The sequence below is a fragment of the Bos javanicus genome, chromosome 23 (assembly GCF_032452875.1).
Source record: "Bos javanicus breed banteng chromosome 23, ARS-OSU_banteng_1.0, whole genome shotgun sequence".
NCBI classification, from domain to species: Eukaryota; Metazoa; Chordata; class Mammalia; order Artiodactyla; family Bovidae; genus Bos; species Bos javanicus.
The window spans coordinates 20,434,921-20,457,763 of record NC_083890.1 but is presented as its reverse complement, the minus strand read 5'-3'; the positions used below and the strand labels follow the sequence as shown (position 1 = coordinate 20,457,763).

At 40.9% G+C, this 22,843-nt stretch overlaps 1 protein-coding gene across 1 annotated transcript in view; it reads left to right on the top strand.

Annotated features, from left to right (window-relative positions):
* The window catches only part of TNFRSF21 (TNF receptor superfamily member 21), a 63,453-nt gene extending 41,442 nt beyond the window's left edge, over nucleotides 1-22,011 (top strand). The window contains exons 5-6 of the mRNA XM_061398368.1: nucleotides 18,811-19,039; nucleotides 20,605-22,011. Coding sequence (XP_061254352.1) covers nucleotides 18,811-19,039; nucleotides 20,605-20,834 — 459 coding nt within the window. The 3' untranslated portion in view covers nucleotides 20,835-22,011. The remainder of the gene's footprint in view (nucleotides 1-18,810; nucleotides 19,040-20,604) is intronic.
* The last annotated feature ends 832 nt before the right edge of the window (nucleotides 22,012-22,843 follow it).

Genomic DNA, 22,843 nt, shown 5'->3' with positions numbered 1-22,843 from the left:
GAGTTCTCTATGCTATACAGCAGTTTCTCATTAGTTATCTATTTTAATAGTATCGATAGTGTATGGGCTTCCCTGGTGGCTCCTGGTAAAGAATCCATCTGCCAGTGCAAGAGATACAGTTCAGTCTTTGGGTCAGGAGGATCCTCTGGAGAAGGAAATGGCAAGCTTACTCCAGTATTCGTGCCTGGGAAATCTCATGGACAGAGGAGCCTGGTGGGCTACAGTCTAGGGGGTCACAAAGAGTCAGACACAACTTAGCAACTAAACAATAACATCAGTAGTGTATATATTTCAATCCCAGTTTCCCAGTCCGTCCCCTGGTATCCATATGTCCATTCTCTATGCCTGTGTCTCTGTTTCTGCTTTGCAAATATGTTCATCTGTATTATTTTTCTGGATATCATATATCAAGTGATATTATGTATTTGTTTTTCTCTTTCTGACTTACTGTCATACATTTTAACACTACACATTTCTTAGCCTCTCAAAGGCATAATTATTATGATTTTACACGGTCACACTCCATGTAGATTTACCTGCTTACTGATTTTTTTCTGTTGCTCACTCCCCATGTTTGCCTGAGATCCTTTTTCTTTGGCCTAAAGAATACTTAGCGTTGGTTTCCAGCAATAAACTCTGTCTTTCTTCATCAGGAAAATGCCCACTGACTAAAATAAATTGCATTATTTGGGCTTTGTTTTTGAAGGAGAGCCGGAAAAATGGAACTTAAACTTGACAGTTAGTTTTTCTTTCAGTACTTTCTAGCCCGAGTTTAAGTTTCCCCTGCTAAATAGCAAGAGAGAGGATGCAATTTTATTTTTAAATCTGTATTACATAACAAATTGCATGGGCACTGTTATGCCAGGCACTTTGGGCAATGCAAAGACAAGAAAAAACAGAGTCATTGCTGACAGAGAAACCTGCTATTGAAGGGAAGAAAGGTGTACATCTTTTATCTAAGGGAGTAAACCCAGGAGGGAGGGAGGAGGGAATGGGTGGGTGTGCAGTTTATCAACATAAAGGCTCCAAGTCAGGATGTCAGTGTGAAGAGCGTACCGGGTTAAATTCCTGTCCTGGTCACATACGTGGCATCACTGACTCGGTTTTTCCATGAGAAAATGGGAACACCCTTAGTGCCTGTCCTCTGAGCTGTTGTGAAATTAGGTGAGTGTGACCCAGAGAAAACCCTTGGTGAATGTTTACCATGAATCACTGCAATTATTCCCAGGCTCTAGAGGCAAGAGAGATGGAAGAATGTTCTTGACTAGCTCCAACTCACGTATCAATAGATTCTTTAAATCCTGAACACCAAGGGTCACTGTGTCGGATAGGGAGAGACTGCCAAGTTCAAGACTGCTCGATGGGCAGACGGTTAAGCATGAGGGTTGCCATCTGCATTCAGTGCCCAAGAACTGGAAATTCCAGCTAGTTGTAAATATTTATTCTTGTACTGCCTGAGTGAGTGTTCCTAGGCTGGCAGGAATGTTTTCTCTAGTGAAGAAACAAAGGGGATGGTGTATGTAGACAACGGCCTGCTCTTTCAAGGGCTGTCAGAAAAAGGATACAGAATTGAGCAACTGGATTTCTAGGTTTCCTTTTATGTTGTTGCTGGGTTTTTTTTTCCGGATCTTTTTATATTCAAATAGGCTTACCGAGTGTACTGGTTTTCCTTTCTTCCCCCCTCATCTTGGACTTGCTTCTTTCTCTGTAGGAAACCTTAGGCAAATGATTTTTCTGTCTCTTATTTTTCTATTTAAAATGGGAATTCAAGTGGTATATTTTCTTTTTTTTAGCATTAAATCAGATAATGGCTTGTTAAACTATGGGATGTAAAAACGTAGGATATGAAAGTGATGCTTACTGGCTAGGTTCAGAAGTCGTGGTAATTTGAATTTCCCAGCCTTCCTTTAGAGTTTCATTTTGAGAAAGGGAGGGAAAAGGAATTTTATGTACATTTAAAAATGATAAACAAGGTCCTATCATGTAGCACAGGGAACTATTAATATATTCAATATCTCGTAATAAACCATAATGGAAAAGAATATGAGGAAGTATCTGTGAAAATGAATCACTTTGCTGTACATCGGAAACCAGCCCAACGTTGTAAATCAGCTGCATTTCAATAAAAGGGAATGATCATATTAAAAACAACCACAATCATTTAAAATAGTATAAAGCATTACTTTAGCTGCCTGCTTTGACCAGAGATTCACAAATACAAAGGGTTGGTGTTGATCAGGCAGAGGGTTTGGGGTGTCTCAGCCCTCTCTCCCTCCTTTCATGAGATTAGCTAGATTAAAACCATACTGTAATGTATGGTTTTATTGATGAATTGATGAATCTGAAACCAGTATTGTTGTGGTTAATGTCTGTATAGTAGAATGATTCTTTGTTAGAAATTCTTAATCCTTTCCAGAAACCACATTGGAGACCTCGGTCCCAGGGACAGTTCTCTCTCTCTCAACCATAGTGGACTCTGTGTTGGAGACTGAGTGGTTTTGCTCTGTATAATCTGCTGGGAGAATCTTAACTGTGAGATGATGAGCACTGGCATTCTGTCTGTGAGGACAGTACCACTGCTTCTGCTGAAAAGGGAACTATAGTTACTGAATTTTTTTTTTATCAGCTACAGGATGCAGCTGTCTTGTTCTACATTGTCTGAGAGCAGCTCTTTTCAGAAATTTAATATAGTGAGGGCGAGTGGAGGCAAATACCAGCTGTACAGTTAGCTGTTGACTTTTTGGCTTTTCAGATTTGCCCTTAACTTGCCAGTTGACCGTCTCTTAGAAAACAGGGATTACTGTCCTAAGGCCTTGAGATGTTAGCTAAACTGGCATGTATCGAGCCCCTGACTTCTGCTATGTGGCCACTGCATGGGGGTCATTTCAGGTCAAGTTACTTAATTTGCAGAGTGTGACTGTGGGTTCTGGGGAACTTGCCGTATGGTGAGAAGCCGACTCTGTAAAAGCATGCTGACACACGAAAGGCCAAATACTTTGAGCAATGCTTGTGTTTAAGGTGGTGGTTGTGTACAAAGGAGCCAGGCCTGTGAAGAAGCCTTTAGACATTTAATGACATTTCAGGCCATTCTACTTATTGTCATACTCCATGGTTTCATTCAGTTAGTCAACAATCTTTTGTAGAGCAGCAGCTGTGTGCCTAGGACTATGTAAAGAAGAAAGGTGTGTGCCTTTCAACAGCTTACTCACCGAGATGGAGACACATGTGCAAATAATGACAATTTAGTGGCATAGGCAAGTGTTGTAATAGAAGTGTGCATGAGGAATTGTAACATCAGAAGATAAGGGTACTCAACCCACGACAATATACCTAGAAAATAAGGACAGATGTATACATTTCTATTTAAAAAAAAATTTTTTTTTAAAGACAGACTCTAATTTCTTTCAAGAGTATATTTTGGTCTTCTTGTCCAAGACTTTCTCATGAGGTTTCTGCCCAGGGAGCCCCATCTGTTTTTTTTACACTAAGGTCTTCTCAAACTTTTGAGTCTACGAAGAACATGTATTTTCCTTGGAATTTTGTTTCATTTGGTTCAGTAGCAAGCTTATCAGAAGGTTCATTGTTCTGTAATAGGAAAGGTACAAGAATGAGGCTTCAGTGTCTCACTTCACATCAAGTGCAGGAGTTGGAACTTTGAATCTCCAAGAACTAGCAAAAGGAGCTGACATAACCAACAATTAGACCTTTGTCTCATAAACATCTGGTGAAATCTCATGTAAATGGTAGAGATAATGATTGTACATGCCCAGGCCTGCACTTGACATCTACTAGTGGGGCTCAGTACATCTTAGCTACTGTTTTATGGTTGGAATTTGAGTTCCATACACTCCTTTTTTGACTTAAGCAATAGCAGTCTACTTTCTGTAAATGCATGTTATGGAGAAAGTGAACCAGTGTTTGCCACATATCTGCCGTGTCCCAAACACTGTCTAGGTGCTTTGCATCTGCTTTTATCTAGCAAGCTTCATGGCCCTGTGAGAAACAGGTATTAGAATTAACATATATTTCTGTATTTTGTTGAAAGCTGTGTCAGCCATGTATGTACCATTATTATAGGTACCACTAAGAAAGCAATGAAAACATTGTGAATTATAGTTGTTAGATACAGCCCAATTTCAGACATGTTAAAGCATTTGAAGTGTGACAGGTGATAGAAAAGTCTGGGAAACAGATTCTTGGGATCTTGGGACTGGGTATACCCTCCCTCCCTAACACACACATACTTAGACATGCTTTCTTTTTTTTTTTTTTTTTAGTAGCCTTTACTTTTTTATTAATGAACTTTTTTGTTTGGTTGCACCACGTGGCATGCAGGATCTTAGTTCCCCAACTAGGGATTGAACGTGTGCTCCCTGCAAGTAGAAGCACAGAGTCCTATCCACTGGACTGCCAGGGAAGTCCCTTTCGTAGCCTTTAAAGGTGGGATGGTTTGACACAAGCAATTTATTTAGCAAACATTAAAGGAACACCCATTTTGTTTCAATGTCTGTACTAGGCACTAGAGATACTAAATGAAAACACACATTATATACAATGGAATACCACTCAGCCATTAAAAAAAAAAGAATGAAATTTTGCCATTTGCAGCAACGTGGTGGACTTGGAGGGTGTTACGCTTAGATATCAGACAGAGAAAGACAAACACTATATAAATCACTTATATGTGGAATCTAAAAAAATACACCAGACAAGTGAATACAACAAAAAGGAATCAGACTCACAGATAATAGAGAACAAACTAGCAGTTTGGAAGGGAAGCAGGGAGGAGCAAAATAAGAGATGGGGAGAGGGAGGTAAAACCATTGGGTGTAAGATAGGCTAAAAGGATATACAGCCGATATTTTGTAATAGCTGTAAATGAAACGTAACCTTTCAAAATTATATTAAAAAAACAAAGAAAACAGACACACACCAAAACACACAGAAACAGAATCATCGCTCAAGATGCCAGCATTTTATAGGAGGGGTGCATGTGTGAGCCAGATGTTGGAATATCCTCTGTGAAATGGCCATACAGAGGACTTGAAATGGGCTTTTCTTTTTTTCTTGGGACCGTGTCTCTACATTCAGAAAAGGCTGAGTCTATCGGTGGATGATAGAGACGGGGAGTGGGAGGTAAAACTATTTTCTGCCCCTTTAATCTACATCCTTACTGGCTTCCTCAAAAAGTGCATTCGAGAGAAACAGAATCAATATTGTGAAAAGAAGCTTGTTTTCTCCATGAATTACCAGTGCTGGATGTCATATTTTGTTTTTTTAAAGCCAAAACTCATATTCAGACAAAGTTTAATATCTTTCGCTTTTGGCCTGGCTTCTCCATCCTATGTTCATGAGACTTGTCTCTTCATCTGTTATAACCCAAGTGCCAAAAGCATATACACTGACTGTTAAGGAATTATATTTCAGTCAGCAGTAGACTTTATTGTACACTAGTTAATTTCATTGTTTTGATCACTTGTGCGTGCGTGCTCAGACGCTTCAGTTGTATCCGACTCTGTGTGATTCTATGGACTGTAGCTTGCCAGGCTCCTCTGAAAATGGGATTCTCCAGGCAAGAATACTGGAGTGGGTTGCCACGCCTTTCTCCAGAGGATCTTCCCAACCCAGGCATCGAACCCGAGTTTCTTTTGTCTCTTGCATTGGCAGGCGGGTTCTTTACCACTAGCACCATCTGGTAATTGCTTATTCCTCACCATTTCCTTGAGGGAGAGACAGCTGTCATTTCTAATTTCCCCATTAATTTTTTTTTTTTTTTTGTAACAGAAGAAACTTTGATTTAGCCACAGTTTGGGCTGAGTCAGGGGCAGGCTGAAACGACCAAACATTAAAATGGCTTAGGGAAAAAAGTACTAGGGAAAGAGGTGGAGGAAGTGTTTGGTTTTTATAATCATTTATTTACACAATAAGTAAATGTCTTTTGAGAATGATATGAAACACAGAAGCCATACAAGAAAAATTCAATTACTTAATATGTATATGAGCCAGAAAACACCATATACAAACCAAAGACAAAATAATAACTGGGAAAGTTGCAATATAGGGTTAATTTCCTTTAATAATGAAGGATTTTTGCAAGTTAATTAAGAAACCAACCATCCAAAAGAAAAATGGATGGTTTGTGAATAAGCGCGTGCACAGAAAAGAAATCCTGAAGGCTCTTAAAGGTATAAGGATTTTTTTTTGTAACCTTGCTCAAAATAGAAAAATTCAAATTGAAACCTGCACTGAGATGCAATGTTAACCTCTTAGACTGGCAGAGAGAGAAAGGTATAACTCCACTCTTGTGTTGTAAAGGGAATAGAGAAGGTGGAACAGTATCCATTGCAAATGGGTGTCCACATGAGCCCGCCCCAGTGGAGGGCCATCTGGCATGGACCAAAATACACGTGTTTTGACCATGGAGCCCACTCCTAGGAATACGTCTTACATATGTTCTTTTTTAAAATTTACTTTATTGAGGTATATTGTAAATCAATGTTGTGTTAATTTCTATTGTACAAGAAAGTGTTTCGGTTCTCTCTCTCTATATATACACACACACATTCTTTTTCTTATTCTTTCCCATTATGGTTTATTACAGGATATTGAGTATAGTTCCCTGTGCTATACAATAGGACCTTGTAGTTTGTCCATTTTCTATGTAGTAGTTTGCATCTGCTAACCCCAACCCCCCCAATCCACCCCTCCTCCACCTCATCCTACGTATATCCTTACATGCATCCTACATACGTGCAGAATGGTTCAGGTAAATTATTCATTGTAGCATCACTTGCTAGTAACAAAAAGGTAGAGGCGACACAAATGCCCTTCAATAGCGAACTAGTTATGTAAGCTCTGGAACATCCATACAGTGGAACAGTATGCATTTATCCAAACCAGTGAGTCAGCTCTTTATGTGCTTAACCTCAAGATACATTTTTAAACAAAAAAGTGCAAGGTACAGAACAGTATGGACCTAAACTGTGCTACCATATTGTAAAAAAAATATTGTAAAGAATGAAAGAGAAGGTCTGGAATAGGGTGAAGAATATATGTACCTACCAGATTGGTGTAAGTGTAGACTATTCTGGAAGAATACATGGGGAGTTGGTAACAGTTAACACTGGAAGGAAAATGAGAAGCTGACATCATTGATTAGTGAGGGGAAAGTATTTTCAGAGTTCCCTTTTGCACCTGTACCATGCACTGTGTACCACATATTAGTCTAATTCTAATGGCATAAATTCAACTAAGATTTTTATTAAGTGACACTAATTTAATCAGATTTGGGAAGTTCAGAGAATTTGAGTCAGAAAGATCAGCTTGAGCCTACTTATTTCAAGGTCATGTGTTTTTATGAAATTATTTTCTGTCCATACTTCTAAAAAAAACCATTCTAAAGCCTTTATTTAGCATCATGTAGACTATTTCATTATAATACTTGTTAACTTTAAGACAAATATTAAAATAACTTACTGGCAGCTACCAAAGGCCCTTTGGAACAATACCTCAGACTCTGGTTGGGTGGATCAATACCATAAGATTGATTGTCTGCATGCATGCTAAATCGCTTCAGTCCTCAGTCGGCCCACCAGGCTCCTCTGTCCATGGGATGCTCCAAGCAAGGATACTGGAGTGGGTTGCCATGCCCTCCTCCAGGGGATCTTCCTGATCCAGGGATCAAACCCACATCTTTTACCTCTCCTGCATTGGCAGGTGGATTCTTTACCACTAGCACCACCTGGGGGGAGGGGGAGGGCAGGGTTGCCTGGTGGCTCAGATGGCAAAGAATCTGCCTGCAGTGCGGGAGACCAGCGTTCAATTCCTGGGTTGGGAAGATCCCCTGAAGGAGGGTGTGGCAACCCACTCCAGTATTCTTGCCTAGAGAACCCCCATGGGCAGAGGAGCCTGTGGGCTACAGTCCATGGGGTCGCAAAGAGTCGAGCTCGACTAAGCACACCGCCTGGAAACCCTACCATAGGATTAATAAACCCCAATTAAAGGATCAAAGCTACTGCACAATAAGTCTCCATACATGTCTTAAGTACACAGGTACCTGGAAAATTATAAATTCACAGGACCTCCTTTTATATAGTTGGATACTTCTATCGTGTCTTAAGGCAAGCTTATGATTCTTGCAGTCTTTTTTTCGTGATTAGAGTAGTCCCAAGGCTTTTTTTGTGTGTGTGTGTGGGAAAGGTTTCCTAATGAGCAATAGGTCTCACTGAGTTGAGGTTTAGGGAACCCTGTCGTTTCCAACAGGGCCAGCTCCTCCTGTAATGATGGGGGCTGAGCCCTTGTGAGGCTGGGCGGTGTATTTGTGAGCTGGCTCCAGCTGTGAACTCAGGGAGCCCCCTGACTTACTCTCCTCACTTCCGTTTTTTGAGAAAGCCAGTTGGTGAATCAGCTCAGGGTTGATGTCAGCAGCCTGGACAGCTTGCAGACACACACGCGCTCCGCAGCTGGGCGGCCACGCCCTCCTCGCCTCCCTCCGGAGCCAGCTGGTTCTTACCAGCTCTGGCAGCTTTATACCGCAATGCTTGTGGCTTCCTGTGCCTGTTACCCTGCACACCCAATTCTCTTAAGTTCTCTTGCTTAAGGCAAGGATTGGCTAGCAACCACACCTTGGGTTAAATGTGGCTGGTTTTTTAGCCCTTGGGATTCAGTTTTGAAATGAACTCTTAAGATCAGGATTAGCAACTGGCATGTATATATACGCTATAGACAGATGGCTTCCCTGGCCCGTAGCTCAGTTGGTAAAGAATCTGCCTGCAGTGCAGGAGACTCGGGTTCGATCCCTGGGTCAGGAAGATCCCCTGGAGCAGGAAATGGCACTCCACTCCAGTATTCTTGCCTGGAAAATCCTATGGATAGAGGAGCCTGGCAGGCTTCAGTCCATGGGGTTGCAAGAGTCTGGACTCGACTTAGGGTCTAAACCACCATGTATAAGACTATAGCAACTGCCTTGACTGGGGCTTGAGATGCTTAAAGGAGAAACACCATGGCCAGCTAACCTGTTGTTGTTCGTGGCTAAGTCCTGTCTTCCTCTTTGCGACCCCATGAACTGTAGCCCGCCAGGGTCCCCTATCCTTCATTGTCTCTGGGAGTTTGCTCAGATTCATGTCCATTGAGTTGGTGATGCTTATATAACCTGGGCTGATGTTTAAATAGAATCTTAAGTAAGGTTGCAGTTGAAACACAATTCTTGAATTATTCTGTGCTTGGACCAATCTAGGGTGGGTTGAGGGTGTCTTTCAAAATAATACTCTAGTGGTTTTGGCATGTTTGGGTCAAGTTAATCCTGAGAGCTTCCTGAGGGTGGGTGAGTTTGTTCCACACGTTTTGCTATTGGCTTTCAGCTCACCTGGGAAATGCATATTTTAGTGTTCACTCAACTCTGCCACCTCTGTTGTCTGGCACGGGGGTTCCCAGGGACCTTGAACATCTTGGCATCTTGACATTGTACTTCTGTTGCTATTTCCATCTCCTGACCTCTAGAAAGGAGATCTAGAAAGCATTAAGGCTGCAGTGTCTTAGCTGCAATCATTGCCAGTGTCTTAGTGGCAATCATCGCTTGCCAGTTGATGATTTAGATTTAAATGTTAGCTCTGTCCCCTAGTTATGCAATAGAAGCCCCTCTTTGCTTCCCTTTCCTATAATCTGGGCTGGGCGGGAGAAGTTAAGAAGGAAGATCGACAGAGCACTTAACAGTCAGAAGCTTAGGAAAAGTTTGGGGAATTTTTGCCTTCAGGTTATTTGGCCCATAGCCCTTCTTTATGTATTTATTGTCCTCCCTTTAAAAAAAAAGACTCAGGAAGCAAAGAAAAATTAAAGCATAGTACAACGCACATGCATAACCTACCACCTAGATTGAACAATTATGTTTTGACATCTTTGCTTTATCTGTGTTTATGTGTGTGTATGTGTATATGTATATTTCCACTCCACATTTCTTTCTGTAAGACTTCCCTCCAAATTTGTTAGAACTGCCAACCTTTCTTTTAAAGGTTTAGGAATCGTCGTCTTCTCAATTTCCTCTTTTTTCTTTATGTTTGCAAAATTTTTTCCTGAGTAAACTTGGCTGCTGTTTCTCATGACCCCTTTCTCTGGATTGTATTGAAACAAGAATTCACACTCAGAAAAACAAAGTCATTGTTTCCTATCAGCAGGGACTTTAACAAAACTTTCCCCTTTTATTGGCGGTGGGATTTTTTTTTAAGGGAGAAATCATCTTGTACAGGAATTCTTTAGTATCTGAACTTAAGAATTAAATAGATTCAGGTACATATTTTGAGGAGGTGGGGCTGGTAACCATCATTATCTGAACTCTCATTTAGATCTGAAGTCCAGGAACCACATAACTTTGGGTAACAAAACCTTTCTTATTATCTGAATTCCTTTTCTCTAAACAGAGGAACCACATAGATTCCAGTATCAGGAGATACTTGTATGGTAAGGAGGAAAGTGCTCGTTTTTTATCAGAACCCGGTCTTACATACCTACGTAGACCTATCAAAGGTCATGAAATTTAATTTGATGTTGGCAGCTGGGAGAGTGGGGGAAACAAGCTTGAGATAATATCATCATCCTTAAATAGTTGTAGTTATCTCTTTATTTGTGACTGTAATTCATTTGAGATAGACCTTTAGTGGAAATTGAATTTGTGTTTTTTTAAGTAGTCACTGGTCTGTTGGGATCTGAAATATTTTCTAATAGAAAACAAGGTTATTGGCCACAGTTGAAGTATCTGGTATTTACATAATCTCTCATCTTTACCTCCGGGCAGCCATCCAGCCTGGGTGCAAGATCTGCCATTGAGTTATGGGTCCTCTGGCTCCTGCAGTCTGATGGACAGGGCAGAGCAGCTCCCTGTGGTCATGTGATATCTTTGTATTGAGTTTACAGGGTTTGTCAGTATCTGTAAATACAGTGAGTCTAGACAGCAAGTGATATGACACAGCAAAGAGGATTAACTTGGATGGAAACTAGATCAAACCTGATCTTTTTTTTTGAAGTTTTGTGGTAGAATACACATAACATGAAATTACTATTTTAATCATTTTTAAGTGTACGATTCAGAGGGATTAAGTCTATTCCCAATGCTGTGAACCTTTATCATCCATCTCCAGAACTTTTTCATCATCCCAAACTGAAACTCTCTGCCCATTGAATGATAATGACACATGATCTTTGCTCCTCTGTCTCTGGTAACTACTGTTCTACTTTCTGTCTCTGTGAATTTGCCTATTCTATGTGTGTCTTATCAGTAGAATCATGTAATTTTTAATCTTTTGTGTCTGGTCTGTTTCATTCAGCATTAACAGTTTCAAGGGTCATCCATGTTGCAGCATGTATCAGAATTTCATTCCATTTTAAAATCTGAATAATATTCCCTATATGTATAAACAGCATTTTGTTTAACTATTAGCCTGTTGATGGGCATTTAGGCTATTTGCACCTTTTGACTATTGGGAATTGGCTGCTCTAAACATTGGTGTACAAGTATCTGTTTAATTCCCAGATTTCAATTATTTTGGATACATATGCATAAGTGGAATTGCTGACTTATATGAGAATTCTTCATTTAACTTTCTAAGAAACAACTACAGATTTTAAGTGAAAGTGAAAGTCGCTTTGGCCACCTGATGGGAAGAGCTGACTCATTTGAAAAGACCCTGATGCTGGGAAAGATTGAGGGCAAGAGGAGAAGGGGACGACAGAGGATGAGATGGTTGGAGGGCATCACCGAATCGATGGACATGGGTTTGGGTGGACTCCGGGAGTTGGTGATGGACAGGGAGGCCTGGCGTGCTGCGATTCATGGGGTCGCAAAGAGTCAGATATGACTGAGCGACTGAACTGAACTGAACTGAAAGTCGCTTAGTCATGTCCGACTCTTTTGACTGTACAGTCCATGGAATTCTCCAGGCCAGAATACTGGAGTGGGTAGCCTTTCCCTTTTTCAGGAGATCTTCCCCACCCAAGGATCGAAGCCAGGTCTCCCACATTGCAAGTGGATTCTTTACCAGCTGAGCCACAAGGGAAGCCCATGAATACTGGAGTAGGTAGCCTATCCCTTCTCCAGTGGACTTTCCCAACCCAGGAATCAAACTGGGGTCTCCCGCATTGCAGGCGGTTTCTTTACCAACTGAGACATCAAGGAAGCCCACAGTTTTAAAATATATTTTAAATGTAATTGTGACATCATATTTTTGTGTGAGTGAAATTTGATCAAAATCTGTATTTTAGTTAATAATACTGTATCACATGTTAATTTCCTATTTTTTTTTTTTACAACATAGTATTTCTGTATATTCTCAGAATTGGATTAGAAGTTTCAAACCTCATTCAATTTTTTTTTTTAAATCACTAGATAGTAAGCTTTCTAGCCTTTTAGCAGTAACACTAGATGTCTGAATAAGTGGAACTGTATCAAAATTTTGAGTGAATATAAATTAGAAATTTAGTATTCTATTCATACTTAAACAAGTGGAATCAAAATGTCATAAATTTTTTAGCTAGACAAAAATGGAGAAGTTTTCTAAAATATATATTACATTATAATACTATTTATGTATTTGTGTGTACAAATGCTTTTCTATTACACTTGATAAAAGCTTGAAAAAGAACAACAATGAAAGAGAGACAGAGAAACTGGAGAACGTAAATGAGATGGGAGCGCTAAACATGAAACAGAAAAAGTGAAACAAACAATGAAAGTAAAAGATGATCATATAGTCCAGTTGTTTTTTAAACATGGCTGCTCATTAGAATCACATCTGGAGCTTTGGAGAAAATAACAGTGGCTTCTGTCATCTTGGGGAGGTTACTTAAACCCCTTTGAGCCATGGTTTGCTCATCTGTAAAATGGAGCTAATAAGAGCTACCTTAGCATCAAATAGATTTGTATATTCATGTTGCATCATTTAGCTGAGCATTGATGATGACGTTTTTTTAAGTCCTTTTTTGTTTACTGGAGCTGAGTAACAACTGGTCAACTCAGATGGAATAACAATTAGTTTCCATTGAATTTAGCAAATGTGTTTTTGAAAACCATCTTTAAGTGATAGAAATTTTCACAAATGTGGCATAAGAATTCTTCCTACTTTCTAAGTATTGGATGAGATCCGGAGGGAAGGTTCAGTCGGAAGGGAGACTTTTGATTGTAAGTTGCTTTCTCCTTAACCCTATCAGGCATATTTGGCTACAGAGGGGAGAGAGAAGGGTCTTATGGAATCTGACTGGGTGATGCCAGGAGCCAAGGGGTTAAGTTGAACCATTTTGGCAGATTGGCAAAGGGCATTCAGGCTGGGTAATTAAGGCTTCATTTCAGGAGATCACTGATGCATCAAAGTTGTTAATTAGTTTTATGAAAACAGATTGTACAACCACGGGGAGATTGTAATTGGGTAGTAATTGAAAATAACTCAGTGCTAAACCTTAGTTGAGGAACCAGCGGGAGTAACTTGGAAGGAGAAAGGGAGCTGGGGGGTCTGCAGGTGGTGAGGGGAGAGAACGAAAAAGCCGTAGTGAGACAAACAATAAGCGAGACAATGTGAAGAGAGATGACCTAGAGTAACCTTATTCTTTTAGAAATGAGGAAACAAGTCTGAAAAGGGACAAGGTTTTTCTAAGACCACACAGCTAGTTATCCATAGGTTTCTTTTCTTCCCTTGCCATGGTGTTCCAGGATTGGCATGACTTTGATTCTTAGGAGTTGACTTTGAAGATCATGAAACATGCTGAAAAGAAGGCTTCTGGGGCTGGAGTCCTCCACCCTTTCATGTTTGCAGAGTATCCTCAGGGATGCTGTTCCATCACAGGAGAGAAGCAAAGTCTTCTCAAACCCTTGTTTTGTTGATTTACCACCCTCGCCGTAACTACATCTTCTGCATCCACGGTCCACCATCCCTGGGGCTGGAGAAACTCTTCAGGCTTCCACAGTGCGTCATCCTAGGAAAGGCCAGTCAACAGGGAAGTGAGTTTTGGTTTGATATTAAAAGAGGAGAGTTAATTTTTCATAGGGGTATAGCTGATTTACAATGTGGTGTTAGTTTCGGGTGTAGAGCAAAGTGATTCAGTTATACATCCACATATATTGTGATATTGTTGTTTAGATCCTTTTCCTGTAGATGTTGTTACAGAATACTGAGTTCCCTGTGCTACATGGTAGATCCTTGTTGATCATCCGCTTCATCTATGGTAGTGTATGTGTGTTAAGAGGGGAGTGAGTTTTGAGCTTCAGTTTCAGGTTGTGATTTGACTGCGCACCCAAAACGGGCAGGTGGATTTGGGGAGCTGGTTGAGGGAGGGAGGGGTGGGTTGCAAGAATAAACTAGAGTTTGCTCTTTCCGGTGCTACCTGGGACAAGTTACATCATTGTTCTCACCAACGCTGCCCAAGCCTCTGTAACCCGGAGACATTCAAGGCCACAAATCTCAGTCAATAGCTTGTATACCTAATCTCTTTGATTGGTTCCTTGTACTCAGTGGTTCTGGTAAATCAGAAAGGCAAGTAGTCAGCAGTGAAGCTTTAGGTATGACTCAGGTGTCAAGTACGGTGAACCACTTATCTCTCTTTTCTTATCTGTTTGGACCAATAAATACAGTATCTGGAAGGACAAAGTGCATTTGCATGGAAACTAATCAGGAGAACATTTGGGGTTCATTTGGCCAAAATCATTGGGGTTTAGCTGATTTACAATGTGGTGTTAGTTTTGGGTGTAGAGCAAAGTGATTCAGTTATACATCCACATATATTGTGATATTGTTGCTTAGATTCTTTTCCTGTAGATGTTATTACCGAATACTGAGTTCCCTGTGCTACATGGTAGGTCCTTGTTGATCATCTGCTTCATCTATGGTAGTGTATGTATGTGAAGAGGGGAGTCATGTCAAATCGTGTGGTCTTGAGCGTCACACCATAGACCCATATAGATTTGGGCTACTTGGGAAGCTCTCTCCTCACAGTCCCTGCTCCCTCCCCCTTCTTGGTCTGTCTTTCTGTCTAACCCTTATTTCTCAACTGAGTCTTCTAAGTTAGCATGATTACCTCATGGCTATAGAGCAAAAACAACTCTACTATTCAAGTTTCTCCAAAGGAACTTCAAATATCTATCTGGTGGATCCATTGCCTTTACTGGCCAAGTTTTCCCAGAGGCCTTTAAGTCAGTATTTGCCTCGCTGCAGTAAGTTGGGAGGACTGTTGTCCTTTTGTACCTGTGAACGCTTAAGAAAAGTACAGAGAGGTGCTCAGTCAAGTAGATGATTTTCCAGCTGTCCTGTTCCGTGGCTATCAATAAAAATAAGAACTATTACAGCCACATTTTCAAGTTAACAGAGGGAAAACACACTTAACAGTGGTGAGTGTGTTTTTAAAATAACATTGTTTTTCTAATTATAAAAATTAATGTTCCTGTAGAGGGGCTCTGTATCAATATAGAGGGGTGGGATGGGGTGGGAGATGGGAGGGAAGTTCAAAGGGGACGGAATATATGTATACCTATGGCTGATTCATGTTGAGGTTTGACAGAAAAAAACAAAATTCTGTACAGCAATTATCCTTCAATAAAAGAATTAATTTAAAAAAGTTAATGTCCCTGTAGAGCATTTGGAAAGCTTAAAGAAGAAAAAGGAATAAACTCAGTTACTCAGGATCTCTTTTGTGGATATTTTGATAAGTTTATGTTCAGATCTTTTCCAGGAGGATATAGCCTGTTTCTGTAGACATCTGGCTTTCTTGTTTAGAGCATTTCTTCTTTTTTAGTACCTGAATCTTTTTATAAGTGCTCTTTATTTGCTATAAACTCAATACTGAACCATGAACTTTCTGAACTGATAAAGAATTAATTATTACACACATCCTGAAGCCCCGATTTCTTTTTTCGTTGTTTATTATTTTTGGTTGCACTGGGTCTCCCTTGCTGTATGGGGGCTTTCTAGTTGTGGTGAGCGTGGGATACTCTTCGTTGCAGTACTCTGGCTTCTCATTGTAGTAGCTCCGCTTGTTGCACAAGCTCTAGGTGCCTGGTCTTCAGTAGTTGAGGCTCGCAGGCTCTAGATCACAGGCTCAGTATTTGTCGAGCATAGGCTTTAGTTGCTCCACAGCATGTGGCATCTTCCCAGACCAGTGGACTCCTATCCACTGTACCACCACGCAAGTCCAAGCCTCAATTTCTTGTTAGAGAAAGCACAGGTAATACAGTGTTTGAGTTTCAGTGTTGCAAACCAATTTTGATAGATATTGTCAACAGAAAAATAAAGGGAGGAAAGAAGTTTCTAGGGGCAGTTTTTTCTTTTTCTGATAGGCAAAAAAATGCAGGTAACTCTAGAGAAATCTGGAATGCAACCAACTACTGTGTATCTTGTACCTAGTAACAGATATCTCTACTTGGTAGCAAAACTGATTTTCTAGAAAGATGCTTGTCAAACAGTCGATTGTGAGCGCTATTGTGGAGATGCTAAAACCATTCCTAGTGGCATTTTCCCATTCACTCGACTCACTGCTAATGATTGGACAGCACCGCTTCAGCATTCTGTCTTTCCAAATTGTGTTGGGAATCATGTGCTTAATTTCCACTGATAAGATCCTTTGGTAAAAATGGGGGGAAAATTAAATAATGAACTGAGTTCAGGAAACAGGTGGGTGGACTTCTTAGTCTGTTGGCATGTGACTTGTGGGTGGGAATTTCTTTTTAAAGCAAGAATAGTGCACTATATATTGGCTGACTGCATTATCCGTGTACTGGAGTGTAGACAAGTGTTCTTTGTCTAATTGAGTTCATGAATGGCCATGTGCATTTTCAAGGAGGAGGGGCGCATGCCAAGGCCTAATGAATTCAGATCTTCAAAGCATATCTATAAGGGCTTCCCTGGTGGTCCAGTGGTTAAGACTTGCTCTTCCAGTGTAGGGGGTACAGATTAGATCCCTGGTCAGAGAACTAAGATACCACATGCCTCAGGCCAAAAAACCAAAACATGAGACAGAAACAATATTGTAACAAATTCACTAAAGGCATTAAAAATGGTCCAGGTTAAAAAAAAAAAAAACAAAAAACGTATCTGTAAAGCTTGGCTGTGGATCAGAAGGGGACTGGTGGGAATGCATGTTATCCAAATCTTAAGCTTGCACTGGCAGCAGAAGCAGGATGTTGGTGGTTTGTACAGGGGACAGATGCTTTGGGGACATTAGACGTGCCATCATCAGAGGTCTTCAGAATCTGCACTCAGTTGCAAGAATTTATCTGGGCTCAGAGGTTGTAAAAGAAGCAGTTGTGCTTTTCTTTGTACATTTTACCACTGGTCAGTGTCAGGCTTTGAGATGAGGGTCAGTGTCCTCCTGATTGAGGAACTTGAAAGTGTTTCGCTTGACATGCATGGAGTCAAGTCATGAGGTTTATAATGAGGGTGATTAATAGCTCTGGGAAGAGCACACATCATCCCTTGAACCCTGCCCTGTGTCATCTGGCCACCTGGCTCCCGGATATCCCTCCCAGCCAGAAGAGCAAATAAAAAGATAAGTCAACCGACTGGGAGATGCCACCAGTGCCTGCCACATTTCTAACCTATGGTGTCAAATGACAAGGGCAAGTAGAGATAACCAGCTGGGCTGAGTTGAACATTGGCTTTCTCCCAGGATCTGTATGCCCTCTTGGGCCTCAGTTATTTCACCTGCAAAATGGGGTGATACTGCTTGTCACTTCTGCCCATCTTCCATGTGCATCCTGGTACAAGCCACAATTATACCTCACTTGGCTACCATGGCATCATCCTACCTGGTCTCCACACGGTTGAGTCCCAGAGCTAGTTTGAAATGGAAATCAGGAGATGTAGGGTCTAGTCTGAGTTTTGCCACTTCCTGGCTGAGTGCCCTGAAGACAGTCACTTATCTTCTCTGGGCCTCTTTCCTTACCTGTAAAGAGAACGGTATATTCGTTTGCAAGGGCTGCCGTGATAAAGTATCACAGACAGGGACGCTTAAGCATCCGAAGTGTATTTTCTCACAATTCTGAAGATTAGAAGTTTGAGATAAAAATGTTGGTAGGGTTGATTCTCTATGGTGTGCAGAAGATGACCATCTTCTCCGTGTCTTCGTGTGGCTTCCCCTCTGTGTGTCCGTGTCCTCATCTCTTCTTACAAGGACATTGTTCACGTTGGATGAGGGCCCAGTTGTACCTTCATTACCTCTTTAAGGTCTTGTCTCCCAAAATAGTCAGTCATGTTCTGAGGTATCAGGAGTTATGAATTCAACATATGAGTTTTAGGGGCACACAAATTCATCTCGAAACAGACAAGAATATGCTGTATATTATCTAACCTGTTTCCAGTGGTACAAAATTATATTGTAGGTTGGGGATCTTCCTTTTCACTTTCTTGTCCAGTTACACTCCTGTGAGGTAACAGCTTGATATACACATAATTCCTCATTTTTAATCTTCATACATAATCCTCAGGTGTATTTTGAAGGGTTTATGAGTCTGTGTGTATGTGTATGTATTGCTAGATAGCAATAATGTAAGTTATGGACTGTCAAAATGGGAGAATTTCTCTATAAAATGTTAAGTGGAACAAAAAGTGTCTGGAAAGGGCTTTTAATTTCATTTTTCTCTATAATTTTTTAATTAAAAATTTTATGTTTATGTTTTCAGTTGAAGTAGAGTTGATTGACCATATTCTGTTAGTTTCTGGTGTGCAGCAAAGTGATTCAGTTATATATATATATATATATATATATTCCTTTTCAGATTCTTGTCCATTATAATTTCTATAATTTTGGACTATGTAGTTCACAATGGTTTGTTTCTTCCCACAGCTGGACACTGACAAGCTGGCTCTCCCCATGAGCCCCAGCCCGCTCAGCCCCAGCCCGATCCCCAGCCCCAACACGAAACTTGAGAATTCCACGCTCCTGACAGTGGAACCGTCCCCTTTGGACAAGAACAAGGGCTTCTTCGTGGATGAGTCTGAGCCCCTCCTTCGCTGTGACTCCACTTCCAGCGGGTCCTCCGCGCTGAGCAGGAATGGCTCCTTTATAACCAAAGGTACAGATGGCTGGCAACCCGCATTCGTTCTTAAGTCTCCTCCAGAACAGCCCCTGGGATCTCTCCCTCTATCAGTTCCTCGTTCCAGTAGGAGTAGGATCAGCTGAATGACCTACTCTGGCCTCTGAGGTGAGGCTAGCCTATGAGAAACTACGTCATTACCCACCCGGGACCTGCCTGGAAAATCTTTACAGCCCCTCCTGTCTGGCTGGGAGCCTGTGTCCAGGAGTATCAGTCACCCTTAGTCCTCATGATGTTATCAAGTGTTTCGGGGAAAGTCCGATAACGTGTAGTCTGGCAGGGTTTTCTTTTTTCCTTTTTGCAAATTATTTACCAGGCTTGTAGAACACAGGGATTTAAAGTATAACTTATCTTGAGAGTCTGGAGTATAGGTTTTATTGACTCAAATTAAAATTCGCTCTATTAAGCTTGGTTGCAAATAATGTTTTAAAGATTCTGGACTGACGCTTTTGGTAAATAATCTGCTACTTGCAGTTCTGAATAGCAGGGTAGGGAATTAACAGGTATACTATATTGATGACTGACTTTTGTTAGAAATTTCCTAGTTTGGGTAACACCAGTTATATTTTACTGAAAGGGCTATATTTTATGTTATAGTTCACATATTTATAAAATATATTCTATTTTACATGTTTATATTTTATATAGTCATATATTTATTCTTATAAAGATTTATATTTTAGTTTGTAATTTGGTACATATCATCTTTTAGAGAATACATTTTATAATGGTAATAATAGTTTAGTTTCTTACCCCATTTTAAGATATGACCCAACAAAGCATTATTTTATTTATGTGCCTTGGCTCTTAGAAGTTTACTTTTAAAATATAACAAAGTGAAAGTCGCTCAGTCGTGTCGAACTCTGTGTGACCGCATGTACTTCTCCAGGCCTGAATGCTGGAGTGGGTAGCCTTTCCCTTTTCCAAGGGATCTTCCCAACCCAGGGATCGAACCCAGAACCCAGGTCTTCCATATTGCAGGTGGTTTCTTTACCAGCTGAGCCACAAAGGGAAGACCAGGAATACTGGAGTGCGTAGCCGACCCAGGAATTGAACCGGGGTCTCCTGCAGGCAGGTTCTTTTACCAACTGAGCTATCAGGGAAGCCCAAAATATAACAGTGTAATTAGAAAGTCAGATGAGCTGATTATTAACTTGGAATGTTTGTGGGGGAAAGACTGGGCTGATCTTTGCTTCCTAACACACACTACAGATGGGAAAAGTAGTGACATTTCTTTCTTTTAAGTTTTTTTAAGTATTTCAGCATCCTCCTGAGTTTTGGAAGAACTTAGAAGTCACTTGAGTCCAGGCAAAATGTCATGTTCCATTAACAACCCAATTAAGCATATCCTTAGGCCAGTCTTGCTTGTTATCTTATGCACAATATTGGCAAAACCCACCGTGGTGTTTACAATGTGCCAGAGCTTCACTCCCTCACCTTGTCAGGGGTGAGGACAGCCTGGGGAGGGGATCACTGTCACCTTAACCCTCCTGTTCCCTAACGCGGTCCCTTTACAGCTGTCCTCTCCCCTCTCTTCCCTGCAGAAAAGAAGGACACAGTGCTGCGGCAGGTGCGCCTGGACCCCTGCGACTTGCAGCCTATTTTTGATGACATGCTCCACATCCTGAACCCTGAGGAGCTGCGGGTGATTGAAGAAACTCCGCAGGCCGAGGACAAGCTGGATCGGCTCTTTGAGATCATTGGAGTCAAGAGCCAGGAAGCCAGCCAGACCCTCCTGGACTCTGTTTATAGTCACCTTCCCGACCTGTTGTAGAACATGAGGAATACTGCACTCTGGAAATTACTCAATTTAGTGGCAGGGTGGTGTTTTTTTTTTGTTTTTTAAATTTTTATTTTTTTGGTGTGTGTGTGCGCGCGTGTGTGTTTAACGGAGTATATGGCCAGTGTTTTGAGTTCTTTCTTTTTAAAAACCCATCTGGGAAATTAGCATATAAGCCTTTTCAACTGTTTCAGAATATCCACCACTGAAGTTTTTTTTTTAGGTTCCCTATTTTCTCTGTTTTGCCTTTGTATGTATTCTCAAAATTGTTCTGTGCACTTTAAATTCACTTAATGAACCACAAAGGCAGTGTGGCTTTTCTCACACACTGGATTGTGAGGCTCTTAACTTCTCAAAAGTGTCATGGCATCTTATGAATGCTATAAGCCGTCTTTGTGTCTCAAAATCCACTTCTGCTTTTATTATTACTATTTTATTATTTGTCATTTATGGATTTTCTTAAGGGTTCGAGAAATGTAAGACCCCATTGAGTTACTGTAATGCAATTAGATTTTGAGTTATCTTTTTAATATGCCTTTTTGGATAGTTCATATTCATGGCTGAAACTTGACCACACTGTTGCTGATTGTATGGTTTTCACCTGGACACCGTGTTGAATGCTTGATTACTTGTGCTCCCCTTACGCTAATCTGCTCTGGGCTGGAGACATGAAGTCCTCACAAGCCATCACGACTTTACTATTCGAGTGGCTTGACAACCAGGCCACCAAAGAACTTGAACTTCATCATTTAGGGATTGAGCTGTTCTGGAACCTATTGCTGCACTTTGGAAAGTCACAATTGAAGTGCTGGTGACAACCGGCACCTTTTCCAAAGGGAATTTGCCCAGCTTTGCTTGACAAGATGTCTTGTTTTTTATACACACATAGTCAATAGGTCCAGTCTGCCCTCAAGGCCTTGGTCTTGGTGGGTTTCCTTCATTCAATCACTTTAATTAAAAATGGCTGCAGCTGTAAGAACTCTTACTGATATATTTGCAACTCTGCTCCCATTTATAGACGTGCTGTCTGATGCTCAGTTGATGGATTCTAGCAGAGGTGGTGTGGACTCCCTTTGTGTGGGTGGGGTTTGTGGGTATAATGGTGAGGGACTGATATCGGAAAAATGCCTTCAAGTGTACTAATTTATTAATAAATATTAGGTGTTTGTTACTTGAGTAGTTGAAGTATATTTAATCCTTGTCTTATCTGTGTGTTCAAGGCAGAACTCTTTAATCAGTCTCTTAGAAAAGTATATTCTAAAAACTTCAGCTTTTCTAGGGACTTCTCTGGTGGTTCAGTGGTTACAAATCCGCCTTGCAATGCAGGGGACCTGGGTTTGATCCCTGGTCGGGGAACTAAGCCCCCATGCTGCAACTGCTGAGCCCACGTGTTCTGGAGCCCGTGGGCCACAACTAGAGAGCCCACTCGCCACAACCGGAGAGTCTGCGTACCTCGACGAAAGACCCATGTGAGGCAGCTAAGACCCAACACGACCCAAGAAGGAAAGAAAAAAGCATTTCAAAAATTAAAAAGATAAAAACTTCAGCCTTTCTAATTTGTGAATCATGCATATTAGCAAAGATTTGTGTTTGAAAAGGCACCTGGAAATTTCATAGACAAAGACTTCCAAGCGTTGAAGGTGACCAAGCGTTTCCTAGTTTTGTGGAGATGAATCTGAGGCTTGTGCTTTTGAAATTGTCTCTACTTTAAGAAGTGAGGATTTGGAGGTGGAGAGGTTTAATTGCTGACTAGGCCTTGGACTCTATGCTTCTTACTCATTTCCATCTAGGAAACTAACACTCGTGGGTGGATCTATACAAGTTCACAGACTTCTATATGAAGCCCCATTGCCCCTGAATAACTATGGGGAACTTTCTGGGAAGTATGGCATCTTATGTGGGTGGGACATATTACTTTCCATTTCATCTATTATGTTATAGTTTACATTTCCCTGCATATCCCCCTTAGCTTGGGAACCCTGGCTCTACGGAATTCTCACAGT